A 14,535-nucleotide genomic window follows, 5' to 3' on the forward strand; every position below is an offset into this window, starting at 1 on the left:
ACAGCACCGGCCCCCTCCTCTCTCCCCTCTCCCTGCTGCCTCCTCTCATCGTTAGCACGCACGCTTGTTTAACTAGCTGGATATAGTTAATCTACTTAGAACAGCGCCCACCTCCGTCTGACCAAGGTTCCCCAGGACAGACGACCCCCGCCCTATATGATCCGCGCATCCATGTTAAGATAACGAAAACTTGTGCTTTGCCTTTTGTTTACCTTTTCCGCCGATCCCGGAACCAATCTGTTGACTAGCTTGCACAGCACTACTCCGTTTCGGAGTGACGACTTTAAGAATTCTTCTGGGTCACATATGGTCTTTTTGGGGGAGTTCAGGACTCCCAAAGATATGAGCCATATCATTGCTTACTCCTCCGGGTTCATGGCAGCAGATTAGGCTGTGCAACAGATGCAGGGGTTAGTGCTGTATAACCCACATCCCTACTTGCCTCTGCTCATTTCTTCTTTTCTTCAACAACTTCTAGTTTTTGGCGTGCTGTGGCCTGAAGCAGATCGCATAGATATTTTTTTTTAAGTTATAATGCCATAGCAACGTTTAGATGTGGAAGAAAGTATTTCAAATGCTCAGGTTTATCATGTTGATGAAGCTCATAACAATGATTAAATGTTATGTTTTCTCGAGAGTGTGTGCGAACAGTAATTTTCACTGTGATAAATAACTCCATGCTGAAAAAAATATGATCCTTTAGAATTTTTTTTTGAAGAAACTAGCATAGACAGGAGTTTTATTTATTTACATGTTTGAAGTAACGGTTATTTTGAAAATTTCCAATCGTAGATTTGACACCTACTAATCAATAACATAATTTTCAAAAGTTTTGTGTTCACAGTCCTCCTTCGTTGTTTATCGCTTGCAGCCCTAGAAATAGAAAAAAAACTACTCCGGAATTCTAAACATTGGGGGTTCAAGGTGTTGCAGCAGCAAGGGGATAAAGTCTGGAGGTTCAGTGTCATGAGGAACAGTATCATTCACCTTAGACATTTTTTTTCTTTAAAAAAACGGCCCCAAAGTACTTGCCAATGATGAAGTGCTTTTTCTCTGATGTCAGGTTAAAGCGCTTCTGACACACTGGGAGCGATGTTAATCCCTTTAGGATTTCTTTGCTCCTCTCGGGATCTGGTTATTCAGATTAATTCAATATAAATAATATTTCAGAATTAAATGTAAAGCACACTAACTTTACAGTAAAAAAAATGCCAAGTATTACAGTGAAAACTATGACGTTTTATTCAAAGTTAAAGGCATTACAGAAAGCAAAATAGTTGGCAAGGAGTCAGTCTGTCATTTGTCACATAAAAAACAAGCATTGGCATGGCCAATAGGTCTCGCTTTTGGGACCTTGTAAGTGTTCAGCCATGCAACAGTTGATGTTGTTGCACCAAAGATATTGTGCTGAATAACTAAATACTTATAAGGTCCAAAAAGCGAGACCTATTGGCTATGTCAATGCTTGTTAAACATCTTTCCTAACCTGTAGAATTCAAACAGCGTCCTTCTGAGATTTCTCGCCACCAGCTTTTTCTTTGCCTTGCGGGGTGCTTCAGGGATCATTCGTGAGTCACACATTATTTAATCTATATGTCACCCCGCTGGCAGCTTTGATTAAATCCCATGGCTTCGAGCTGGTATCCTACTCCGACGACACTCGGATTGTTGTCTCGGTAGCAGGTAACCCAGAGGCCATGGCAGTTCACTTTAATGACTGCATGCTTCACATGGGCAACTGGATTCGGAACAATTGCTTGAAATTGAATTCAACAAAAACGGAGGTTCTGTTGTTTGGTAACAGCCCCTCTTTTTGGTCTCCTAATTGGTGGCCTCAAGAACTCTGAATTCTCCCCACTCCAAGTAGCAAAGTAAAAAACTTGGGAGTAATATTTGACACTAAACTATCCTTAGAAGATCAGATAAATCATATCACATCTTCTGCTTTTAGATTTTGAAAATTCTTAGAAAAGTCCTGCCCTATGTTCCAATGACCTTGCAAACAAGCATTGGCATAGCCAATAGGTCTCGCCTTTGGGACCTTAGAAGTGTTTAGCCATGCAACAGTTGCATAACTAAATACTTATAAGGTCCCAAAAGCGAGACCTATTGGCTATGCCAATGCTTGTTGTTTTTTGCCTTATTGTCTTGCACACCTTGCTTGGCTTTCCCCAGATGGCACTGTATTGTTTCATTGCATTTTTGTCTTTATCAATAAAAAGATTTAGACATAAACTGCAATCCATGTTGTAAAGTAGCTAGCACCACTGTGCAACATGTTTTAAAAATGAATGTGTCTTTGTGTAATTTAAGTGGTGCTTATGTAAAGCACTCCAATACCTTCGAGATTGAGTTTGCGCTACATAAATGCTGCAAAAAAGTTGATTAAATAAAAATCAAAGTGCCTGAAAGGACATGAGAGTGGGTGTGACGAGGAAGGTCGCGAAAGCAAGAAAGAGGATATGGTGGGTTAAAAGGAAGGGGTCATTCAAAACAACAGAAGGGGGTGGTGGGTCACCGAGTGTCCCTGTGAAATGTAAGTGGTGCTCACGTGAAGCTCTCCAATGCCTTTGGGTCATGTTTGCGCTACATAAATGCACCAACATACTAAATAAATACAAATAAAAACCCCTGAATGGCAATGTGGTGCAGGGTGCAGCGTTTTTTAAAAACTGTAGGCCATAATGTACGGCAGATAATGCCGCTGTGCAACATATTTTAAAAATGAAAGTGTTCCTGTGTAATGTGAGTGGTGCTTATGTAAAGCACTCCAATACCTTTTAGATCGAGGTTGTGCTACAAAAATGTGGCAAAAAATGTATTAAATAAAAATCAAAGTGTCTGGAAGGCCATAAGGGAGGATGGTGGGTGTCACGAGGGAGGTTGCGAGAGTAGGGAGGAGGACACAGTGGGTTAAAATGGAGGGGGTCGTTCAAAACAACAAAGGGGGTAGTGAATCGCTTAGTGTCCCTGTGCAGTGTAAGGGGTACTCATGTAAAGCACTTCAATACCTTCGGGTCATGTCTGCGCAACATAAATGCGCCAACATATTAAAAAAATACGACTAAAAGCCCCTGAATGGCAATGTGGTGCAGGGTGCAGGATTTTTTTTTTAAACTGTATGCCAACTTGTACAGCAGCTAACGCCGCTGTGCAACATGCTTTCAAAATGAAAGTGTTTCTGTGTAAGGTAAGTGGTGCTCAGGTACCATCGGAATCGAGTTTGCGCTACATAATTGCAGCAAAAGAAATTGAGAAAATAAAAAGTCAAAGTGCCTGTATGGAAATGAAAAGGACTTGAGAGAGGAGGGTGGCCATGAGGTTAGTCACGGGAGTTTAGAGGGGGACGTGATGGGTTAAAAGCAGGGGGGGGGTAGGAAGGTCGTTCAAAACAACATCGGTGGGTGAAAAGCACTCCAATACTCTCGGCTCATGTTTGCTCTACATAAAAGACCCAACATAATGAATAAATACAAAGAAAAGCCTCCTGAATGGCAATACGGTGCAGGGGAAGACAAACACATGCACTCGTATGGAGCGCTCATTCGGAAATGTAAACGAGCATTGGCCGCGCGGTCGTGAAAGTAATCGCGAGCGATGAAAGCCGCTGCGAGTGTAAGGGTGAGGGTGGAAAGCCAGATGACGCCTGAGGGAAGCCAGATGGCGCCTGATCGCACGCGCCCGCGCGCGTAACCGCAAGCTCTAGGCCATGGCAGCATTTTCAAAAGCTCACTTACAAAAAGTCGCGCAAGAGCAGTGAATGCGCTGGCTCAGGCGAGACATAAAAACTGTAATTACGGCTCTCATTTCCTCCAAATTGGATTACTACAATGTGCTTTTCACCAATATTTAAAAACGTTTTCTGAATAAGCTGCAAACGCTGCAGCACGATTACTTCTGGGCATCCCCAGACATAAATCTGCATCTGAAGCCCTGGTCCAGCTACACTGGCTTCCCAATAGAAAGCACATCCAGTTGAAGGATCTCTGCATAGCCTTCAAATCCTTACAATGCCTTGGTCCAGCTTATCTGATACAATGCTTTCAACAGTACATTCCAACACGATCTCTTTGTTCCTCCATGAGTGAAAACCTTGTAGTTCTTAAATTTAAACAAGTCAACTGGGGTGGGATGAGCTTTGTAACCTGCACAGCGAGGCTGTGGAACTCGCTCCCCCGTGGAACTCGCTCCCCCACAGAACTCAAGAATAATACAAAGTTATTAGAATACAGGAATTTTTTTTAAACCTGGCTATTCACTAATTAGTCCACTTTCTCTTGACTTCTTAAAGTCTGCCTTTCAGCCATGCTTAGTGCCTAGATACCTCCAGGTAAGAGTTGCGCTTTAGAAATTCTATTTTTATTTCACTTCACGCTTGAAGGACAGGGCCGTGCTGAGGGTTTCCCATGGTGTGGCACGGAATCCGGCACACTTGCTAGGCTGACGGAACCGCACTGAGGTGGGTCCTTGCAGTGTAGCAGTCAGTCACAGGCAATGAGCAGGGCTGATCATTGTGCTCTGGAAAAGCAGTCCTCAGTAGAATAGGGTCGCTAAGCAGAACCTCTGCTTAAATCAAAAACACTGTGGCCTGAGCCCAGCATTTTAGTTCTCCACACAAGGGAGTTTCTCTTCCAGAGTGGAGCGTTTGAGGATGTAAGACAGCTTATGCAACAAGTAGTGAGGTCTTTGATGTTCTTGAGACCTCAGAGAAAAACAGGGAGCAAGCCCTTGGAGTCACTCTGGGGTTTTTAGTCCTTAGTCTTCTAGCAGGGCAGTTCAACAAAGCAGGGCAGCAGTCTTGAGAACAGTCATGCACAGCAAAGTGGCAGTCCTTCCAGCGCAGCAGCCTTTATCCAGCCGAGTTTTCTTCCAGGTCCAGTAGTGTGCTGATTTGATAGCGCCAGTCCTAATACTTATACTTCAAAGTGACTTTGATGTAGGGAGTGACTTCAAAAGAGTCTTCTGAAGTGCACGAGGATCCCTTTCATTCCAGCCCTGACTCTAGACTACCAGTAGGGGGTAAACAAGCCCTTTGTGTGATGGCGGCAGTAGTGAACCACCTCTTCCTCTCCCTGCCAGGAAGACTAGCAGTATGCAGATTAATGCACATATATCCCAGTCACATCCAGCCCTCTCTGTGTTGTGACTGTCTAGAGAGTATGTAGAAAGTGTAGCGGTCACCCAGGCCAAATGTGTATTGGAGGCAGGCTGCAGGCACACAGAGAAAAGCTAAATGTAGAGAAATGTCCACTTTCTAAAAGTGGCATATCTAGAATGGTATTGTAAAATTAAACTTTACCGCTAAAGAATATTTATCACCATTCCAAGGATTTTAAACAAGAAGTAGCTACTCCTTCCCAATCAGGAATTACAGCTTATAAGGTATTTTAAGGAATCCCCAATGCTAGCCTATGGAAGGAGTAGGCCTCACCCCAGTGACAAACAAATTTAACGCTTTGTCACTACCCTTAGTGCTGACTTATGTGTAATAAAAGGGGAGTTGGCGGGCTTGGCAAGGTTTTGAATGCCATATCTAAGTGGAAGTAAACTGAGCACGCAGGCCCTGCAATGGCAGGCCTGAGATAGGTTTCAAAGGCTACTTGTGCGGGTAGTGCAGGCCTACTAGTAGCATTTAGTGTACAGGTCTTGGGTACATGGGTTACCACTTTACAAGGGACTTACAGGTAACTAAATATGCCAATCAGGTGTATGTACACCAATGTCACCATGTTTAGGGGAGAAGCACATGCACTTTAGCATAGGGATGGTGTCTCCATTAGGGATCAGCGGCTGCGCCCCTCTGAAATTCCTACACATTTACATAAAAACATATTTAATAGATCGATTTATTTAGAGATACGATTGTATCTCTAAAAAAATTGATGTATTTAAGTCTGGGCTATCTGTTTCAGGATGCCTGTCCCGCCTCGCTTTGAAGCAGGAGACGGAAGCCAGGCAGTAAATCAACTTTCTTAACTGTCATGCATGACGCAGGCTTTCTGTTTTAAAGCCCTTCATTGTTATTGTGATCTAGGGTTGCATGCACTCTGTAGGCAAATGACATAATAAGAGTCATGGTTTCGGGCGTCGGAGACTTCATCCCTGCATGATTTCAGACGTCCGTCATTAAAAAGGCATAGATACCACCCTTTCGTCATACGTGGGAGTGGATGTAAAGATATTGATTTGGTGCCTTGTTTCGGTAATGGTAAGTGTTTGCATGCTAATGTTGTGTTATGTATATTGAGTTGAGACCCCTCATCACGCTAACTCCCCCATGAAACCCATGACCTCGTTGCAGATCGCTCGCTCCTTTAGAAGTGGAGCTACAGCATTTGTTCCCCCGAAAAATTGATCCAAATAAGGAGCAGGGTTCTCGTTCCCTTGTGAAGTTGATCCAAATATCCGAGTCAAGCCCAAATGAGAGATATGTGCTTCCTGTGGAACATGTGCTTCGATTGGACGGTTCTGTGATGTATGACATTAAAACTGGCCCAGTCTTCATGCCCCTAAGTTAACCCTGATGCCAAAAACATGGATTGAGTTGCAAACAATGAATGTTAAAAACGTCGAGGGAATGCATTTCAGCGATTTAGTTCCTTTCTTATTTGACATGCTTTACTTAATCTTGCATTCCCCAAGAGTTAGCTATTTTATAATGTTGTTGTTTATCTGTATTTTATTCTGTGCATACTTTGAGGCTTGAGCCATGTCAGGTGTTTATGAAGGGCTTTGATTGAGTGTGCATGCGCTAAGGCTGAAGCCAAACAAAGTGCATGTCAGTTGGTTGGCCTCTCTGCAGAGCACACAGAACAATGCTTATGCATTCCATTTGCAACTGAAATGTGTGTGAAAGGGGTTCACAGATATCAAAATATATGCAAGGCAAAAGTAAAATAAATTAAAGTGCTTAAATTTGAAGGAGTGCAGTGCATGTTTGGGACTGTGAAGTGACAGATGCGAGGAAGTGCATTCGGGGAAGAGTGAAAAAGAGGAGGCTGAAGAGGAAAGAGAGAGGGGTTAAAGATGTGCAGATGGACAAGATATGCAGAGAAAAAGAGGATACATATCTAACATAAAGCACACATAAATGAAGGCCAAAACTCCTTCCACAGGCCTCAATGCTATTTAACCCCTTGTGTGCCCCGCCCTGTGCCGGGCGTTGAATTAGCGGGCGGGGTTCATGACGAGATAGTCTCGTCATGGGCACAGCGCAACCGCGGCCCATGACTAGACCATCTCGTCATGGGCACTCAAGGGGTTAATTCACAGATTCACTATTTCAGAATTTAAACATTTCCAATGTTAACTATTTATAAGAAATCATTGTTGTTACTCCTTTATCTTAACCCCTTGCATGCGTTCGGACGGCCCCCACCCATCCGACGTCGCGGTGGGCGTGTGCGTCGGACAGCCAGGAGCCATCCGATCTGCGCACGTGTGGAATTTTCCCGCACCGCGGGGAAATTCCAGCCGCGCCGAAAGGGTTAAACAACTAACACCCAGTGACAAAGCCAATCATACTGACAGGCTTTAGGTGTATGTGAATTGTTGTGTCATTTATCTGAATAAAATTACATCTCAGAGAGAAACCAAAATACCAGTCAGGTGGCACGCTATGGGAATCACAGAAATTTGACATGTTCCTTTATAGGGAGCCTCCACTTTTTTCATCTCACTTAAAGACCTGTCTGCACATATTTCTATATGTCTGGTTGCAGCCAACATCTGTGGGTGCTTTTCAAAGTCTGGTTAGAGCATATTTTTCCAAAGTGAATGCTTCATGCAGTGCAAGACACTGGGCAAGCATATATTTTAAAGTTGTCTTGCTGTACAATTTACACATTACAGTAACTGATGAATATATTAATGCAGGAAGATATCTGTCAGGAATACAAGCAATCTTACCTGTCAGTTGCTTGTTGGTAGATTTTGCAGAGACATTATGGACCGACTTCCCAATACTCTAACTAAGACCCTGTGATGTACTTTAAACACTATGGTTATTCAGTTAGAATTTAGGGAGGAGGGCCGGATCGGGGACGCTAGCTGTTCCTGGTTGTTGACCTGCGAGGCAACAAGGAAAGCAGATTTAGTAACAACTCTTCCTGTCTCGCTAATTTCCCTATACCAACTTTTTAGTATAGTTATTATGTATTCTTTTTGAAGAAATCCTACCTGCGATCTAGGAAGGTCTGGCGTCGCGTCCGTGTTGTCGTAGTGAAGTGGAGATAATCTTCTTTGTAGTCAGAGGAGAAGTTGTTGGTAGAAGAAGTTGAATTCACCTACATGAAGGGTTAACATTAAATAAGTTACTGATTTTTTCCTTTTAAATTCAGTGCCAAAATAACTATTAACATTTTAGCTCCTGTTTCACTTACTCCTTTAAACCTTCGTCTTTCTTATCTTCACTACCTATATGTAAGCAAGAAATAATAAAAGATACACACCAAACAATGTTGACAATGTTAAACCCTAACCGATCTCTCAAAATGTGCAGGAAATAATATTTGTCCAGAAACTGACAAGCGCAATATTCTAAATGTCCATAAAATGTCTTTTCTCTTTCAGGTTCTGTTTCATAAGGCTGCTTTCATAAGAATTGCCAGGTAAGTGTTCTCAACACTTAATTGCTGCTTGCTTGCGGTGGGCGCCTGAATTCTATTAAGGAGAAACTGTTCACTTAGCTTTTTTCTTTGTTTTGCCGCTCCAATGGTGAAAGTTCGCGACCCTGGACGAATTCCTCAGAACCGGAATGAAGATCAAGGCCTCCGACGAGAAGCGAGAAGCAGGAATCTCCAGGCAAGTACTCCAATTGCGCGATGGAAGGCGAAGCGTCTCAGCGTTGTTGGGTGTGGCTATGTATCCCTTTGCCACACCCGAAAACGGCTGCTGACGCATCGCGCACGTTTCCAGAACGTGCGCCTTGCGTCTGGGTTTCATTCCGCCTACAGTCATGTTATCGCAAGGAGCTCTCCCGTTTTCTCTGCTAATCTTTATAAGAAAAACTTTGCACCTTAGAATTCGTACTAATAAATAAGTATAGTTTCCACAACATTACATTTAAGCAACAAAACATCACTCCAGTTTCCTTAAAAAGAGTCTGCACTGTCAAAAACGGTACATTTGAATCACACTTAAAACCCTTCATGATTATCAAACATAAACGAACCGGTGTGCAGGATGCACGAGACAGGGGTGGGTTTTATACTGAAAGAAGCTCTTTATGAGCACCATAACTACGATATGTGGTGATGCATGTTGTGTTACCAAGGGCGTCATGACAATATGGGGCAGTTTTTTATGTGTTTAATATTTCAAGACTATACGTTTCCACTGCTTAATAAGCCTTGTTTTATCGCTACATTCATATGCTTTAAAATGCACCATTTGCCAATCTTTTTTTAATTTCTTTCTCGGGAGACGGACTCATTCTGGACCCCAGGTTTGTCCATTGAACTTGTTCACATTGCTCTCTACATAAAAGTCATGCCCAAAATGTACGCCCGCCACTTTCAAATGTCACCAGTCGCCACTGCTTTAGCACTGATTAGCAGTGGTAAAGTACTCAGAGTCCTAGCTGGCGGGGATTGGACTGCTGTGAATTTCTTCAGTAGTGGCATGATGGTGGCGTGCTTCCAAGGGTCCTGGAAAGTAACCATGTTTAGGGAGTCGTTGAGGATCTGGGTGAGGACGGTGGAGATGGGCTCTAAACCTTTAGCAAAGGCAAAGTGCGGGTAAGGGTCCGATGAGGCTCATGGCTGGATGGATAGCACAACAGTAGAGGTTTCTGCATGGGTGATTGTGGGCTTACAGGGCAGGGTGGTTCCTGGAATGGTGTTGTCAACTCAGTAGAGGGCGACCGGAGTACAAAGGTGTGGTTGAGGTGCAAAACTGTTGTAGATTGTGCTTATCTCAATTGAGACATGTGAAAGCTGGGAGCAGAGTTTCTGAGAGGGGGTGATGGTGGTGGAGCTGGCACCAGGCTTGGTGAATTCCTTTGCAATAGCAAAGGGTTCCTTAGCTCTGTGGGTACTGTTTTGTATCCACTCTGTTGGAGCTGAGCACTTGGTGGATTTAAATTGCTGGTGGTGTTGTGGGAATTCATTTATAGGTTTGTTTGCCACTGTAGTTGTGTGTACGTTTCCATTGGTATTCATCAAGCTGCTTGCAGTGGCACTTGGGGCAACAAAGGTTATCATTGTACCAGCTAGCTTGTGGTTGCCTTGGTTTTGAGCGGTGCCAGGACGTCTGTGCAGGCAGTTATCTAGAGACTAAAATTGTCAATAGAGCGGTGCTGTAATCTTGGTGCAATGGTTTTGCAGATCTGTGGACCAGGTGTCTTTGGCGATTGTGTTACCGCATGTGGCAGGTGGTCTTGGGGCAGTAGGAATGGGGGTGGGGGGCTGTGCGGTTGAGGATTAAAGCAGAAAAGCAAATGGTTGGTTCAAGTGTCTATGTGGTTTTGTCCACCAATATGTCATTGAAGTTGGTACATATAAAATCTAACAGATAACTGGCAAAGCGAGTGGAGTCTTTCACACATTATGAGAGTAGAGTGTGTAGGCTGTCCAGGAAGTTGATGATGTTCAGATCAGTGAGGTTGTCAAGCAGGATGAAGGAGCTGAAGTAGAGTACGAGAGAGGTGATGATGTCTGCAATGGCATTTCTGAATCTGACTTGTCGCCTTGTCGAGCAGGATTGCTCCCAGGGTGATGGTGTTGATGAAGCTGAGTTTTAACACCAGGTATTTCAGTTGGTTCCGGAGTCTGCTCGGTGAGGATGCAACAGAAGTGCTCTTGTAGATAATTCTGGTTCCTTCTCTGGGTTTGTTGGTCATGTCTGATGAGGAATCCAGGTGTGAGATAGCAGTCACGATATTGTGGGGGGGTGGGGGGCTGATGTGGGTTTTAGCCAGGTATCTGCGAAGAAGAGCAGATCCAGGGAGAAGCTGTATAGATGGTTCCATATTTTGACAGAGTATTTGGTGAGGGGGCAGGAGTTAAGCAGGCACAGGCCAGTGTGGAGTCGGTGAGGTGCGTCTTTGGTGATGGATGAGGGAGTGCAGGCTTTTGTGAGGGAGTAGAGTGTTGGCGGTGTCACAGTAGCAGCGTTGTTTGATGAGGTGGTCAAGCAGCACCGTGAGGAGATGCGTCCAGAATTCAGAGCATGGAGGATTGTAGCAGGTTAGCGTCTCAGGCTTTGCTGGGATGGCAGAGGACCAGGGCTCCTGCTGCAGGGCATAGGACAAGCTTGCCTTTGAAGGGGGAGGAGATCCTGGGGTAGGAGGGTGTAGCTTGGCGGTGCAGTGTGTGGCGGGAGAGATGCAGGTGAGAGCGGGTGCCGAGGCACCCCCACTGAAAGAGGGGTACAGAAGAGAGTGAAAAAGCTGCAAAAGGTGTCCATTATTGTAAAATGAAAAGAAACTTAATACACATAAAACAAAACATTTTGTGAACAAACAGCCAAAGAAACCCCGAACTCTTTAGTTTCTTCTGAACCAGGAATCTGACCCAAACACTATGTGCTAAGAGCAATCCTTTCTGTTAATTATGAAGTACATAGGGGATGTTAACCTATGGATTTGTCTGCAATCACCAGCCTCACACTGCGAGTAAAGACCCCACAGAGGGCACACATCCCAAAGAGTAGCTGATTTCATAATCTGGTAACAAAACGCTTCAAAGGGGTAACAGTTCACCTTGTAGTGTTCAAAGTCAAAAAAAAAAAAATCTGAGAGCTTGGGGCTGATTTTTGTTTTGGGTGCTTGTGGTCGTACTTTTTACGAGGTCCTGATACATATAAAACCTCTCTGGACGGAAAGAACTACATACAGACTGCCTCACAAGGCATGAAATAGCCACCCAGAGTCTTGATAAGCCAGACGGTCACTTCTCAAGGGTAAAGGAAACAGCATCCAGTGATGAAGTCCAATAGCCTGTGGGCCAATTGATAGGGGGTAAAAGGGTCTGGTGCTGGTACATCTTTCCCCAGAGCAGCGCACAGTATATTTTGAAGGAACTCTGACTTAGAATCCTGCTGATGCAACTGAAAGGCATGCAGAGGCTTTCCTGCAAAGCTGTAAGATCCAGTGATGAACCAGTTTCACCAACAGAGGTGAAAGGCAAAGGCTCACCTCATGTGCCCCAGGCAGTACAGATGATAAAGATGACCTTGTTGGGTTTCCTCCTGAACAGCACCTGGGTGACCTTATATCTTGGAGTGGCACAGACCTAGCATGCATCCCCCACAAGCAGCTGGGCTGAACTACTCCATTGGTAGGCGGGCTCTCTCCTTGCAGAACAGTTCAGCATCACTTTAAGTAGGATGCAGGTCAGACTTGTCCCCAGTATAATAGGAAGGTAGAAGTCGAGCAAGAATACCCCTGGATCATAGTTTTTTTTCCAAATGCACTGGTATGCAGCTTCTTATTTGCTTTCGCCCTGGCCAATGGCACCATTCCTAAACCACTGGTGGGAGTGCTGTGGTTGTCATCACCCCCCAAGGGCGGGAGCAGCCACTGTACTGAGAATATAGCACACACACACAGTTAATAATCTCTAGGAGAGGGGGGTGCAGAGCATACTGTATGAACGAGATGCCAATGCAATATGTTGCTTCCCAGCTAAGTAAATCCAATCAAACACTCACATACATTTGAAAATAATTATTTCTTTGTATCATGATCAAAATTTCTAATTGTCTTAGGGTTGTGATTTCTTGAGCAAAAGTGAAATATTACACTGAAAATTCACCATCACTGTACATGTTAAACTGAAATCAGTCTTTATTTTAAAATTTAATTTCAATTAAATCACATCTTTGACATTCCGAAAACACAATTTATCCATAAAAATGAACGAGTCACATCTGATAAAATATAATCGAACGTTATTTAAAATTGTGCAATATTTACATTAAAAATACAGAAAAATCCATATTTGAAATTCTTATTAGATTACTTACATTTGTCGAAATATCTATACAACTAGAGCATTTATGTACATTTCTATTTTATCGGCAATGCCAGGTCTGCACAGTCCAGTAAAGACTGATAAATACAGTACAGTTTGTTCTTCAGCAGCTACCACCCTAATCATGTCAAAGGAAGTCTTAGAAAGTCAGGGCGTTATGTACAGGAAACATTAAAAAATGTAAACGGCTGTTTTTAAGTTTGGTCCAGTCGCGTCCATTCCACGAAATAATAATTTCATTTGAGCTCCTTTAGTCGTTGATATTCAATAACCTTCTGCTGAAAATAACCTATGGGGAAGAAAACGGCAGTAAACATCTATAACAAAATTACAAAGCGTGAACCTTTTTGCTAAACTAACATCATGTTTTTATAGAAAATAAAGGGTGCTCGCATTAAAACAATCTGCACTTGTCCATCAAAAACAAAGACTACAATTACGAAGGTATATTCCATGACGACTAGAATTTGAACATACATTTTTTATCTCCTTCTGACAGTAATTAGGAAAAGCGAGTAAACGGGTTAGCAATCACATCTATCTTCGTAATATAACGTTACATGGATACATACATAAGCCTGCTAAATGCATTGCTACACGCTGTACTGTACATAGTTATACAAATAAAATATTTTAGCAAATAGAAGTTTAATTGAGTCAGTTAGTGTATCCTTACATGGGGCTAGTCAAACCTGCCAAATCATTTACCTCAAACCTAGCTATCAGATGATTTTGAGGCAAGCCTAATTTGTGAACATTCACTAGAAAAGGTCGGCTTTTTAAATATTGTTCAATTTGCTGTGACAGGCAAAATTGATCAAGAGTAAAGTTTTTTCAGTTCACGGTCTGAAAGAATCAAAATACCTCAATATTCCTCGAAACTACATTGTCTCCCTGTAACCTTTGCAGCTTGACAGTGCTTCTAAGAAAATTTGTTTTAATTTTTGTAAGCAAAAATGCAAGCATTAATACAGATTATCGCCTCGGAGGAAATACAATCGTTACTGAAACTCCTCCGGTTCATTTTGGGTTACACAATGATGGTAGGAGAGAGGTAAGAGGGTTGGAGAGTTCTCTTGGAGCCTAATTCAATTGCTGTAAACTTTAATACACCCGACTCCAGCTGTCAGGCAGATATTCTCTCTAGTCTGTGGCACTGACAATCAGACCCCTACAAACGTATAAAATAAGTGGGTGTTGTTGACATATTTCTTCAAATGAGACAGATGAAAGGAGTAATTTGAATGTTAAATAGGACGACAGAAATAGAAATACGTTCCCACTATCCGCTGTTTATCATCCATGACAAAATTAATACATTTCATGGTCCCCCACCTCCTCCTTTCGCACTGGTGGATAAGGTAGGGTTCAGTGGTTCTCCATAACAAAAGGGGATAACAAATCCAGCAGTGCCAGTATATGGAGGCAGGTAGGCCTAGGGATGCAAGATTTTTGTGCTCAATATTGCTAGATTAATGGAAATTATGAACTTCCATAAACAATTGGGTATTTTGGGAGGGAACATTCTTAAGAATCATACAGCGGTATCCTGAGTTTTGTT

The 14,535-nt window shown here is 43.1% G+C and overlaps 1 protein-coding gene across 2 annotated transcripts in view; it reads right to left on the bottom strand.

Moving 5' to 3' along the window:
* Positions 1-12,769: 12,769 nt before the first annotated feature.
* Positions 12,770-14,535, bottom strand: part of DENND2D (DENN domain containing 2D) — a 736,340-nt gene continuing 734,574 nt past the window's right edge. For both annotated transcript variants that reach the window (XM_085600175.1, XM_085600177.1), the window contains one exon: positions 12,770-13,263. In XM_085600175.1, coding sequence (XP_085456301.1) covers positions 13,211-13,263 — 53 coding nt within the window. In that variant the 3' untranslated portion in view covers positions 12,770-13,210. The remainder of the gene's footprint in view (positions 13,264-14,535) is intronic.

The sequence above is a fragment of the Triturus cristatus genome, chromosome 1_2, assembly GCF_964204655.1.
Source record: "Triturus cristatus chromosome 1_2, aTriCri1.1, whole genome shotgun sequence".
Taxonomy (NCBI): domain Eukaryota; kingdom Metazoa; phylum Chordata; class Amphibia; order Caudata; family Salamandridae; genus Triturus; species Triturus cristatus.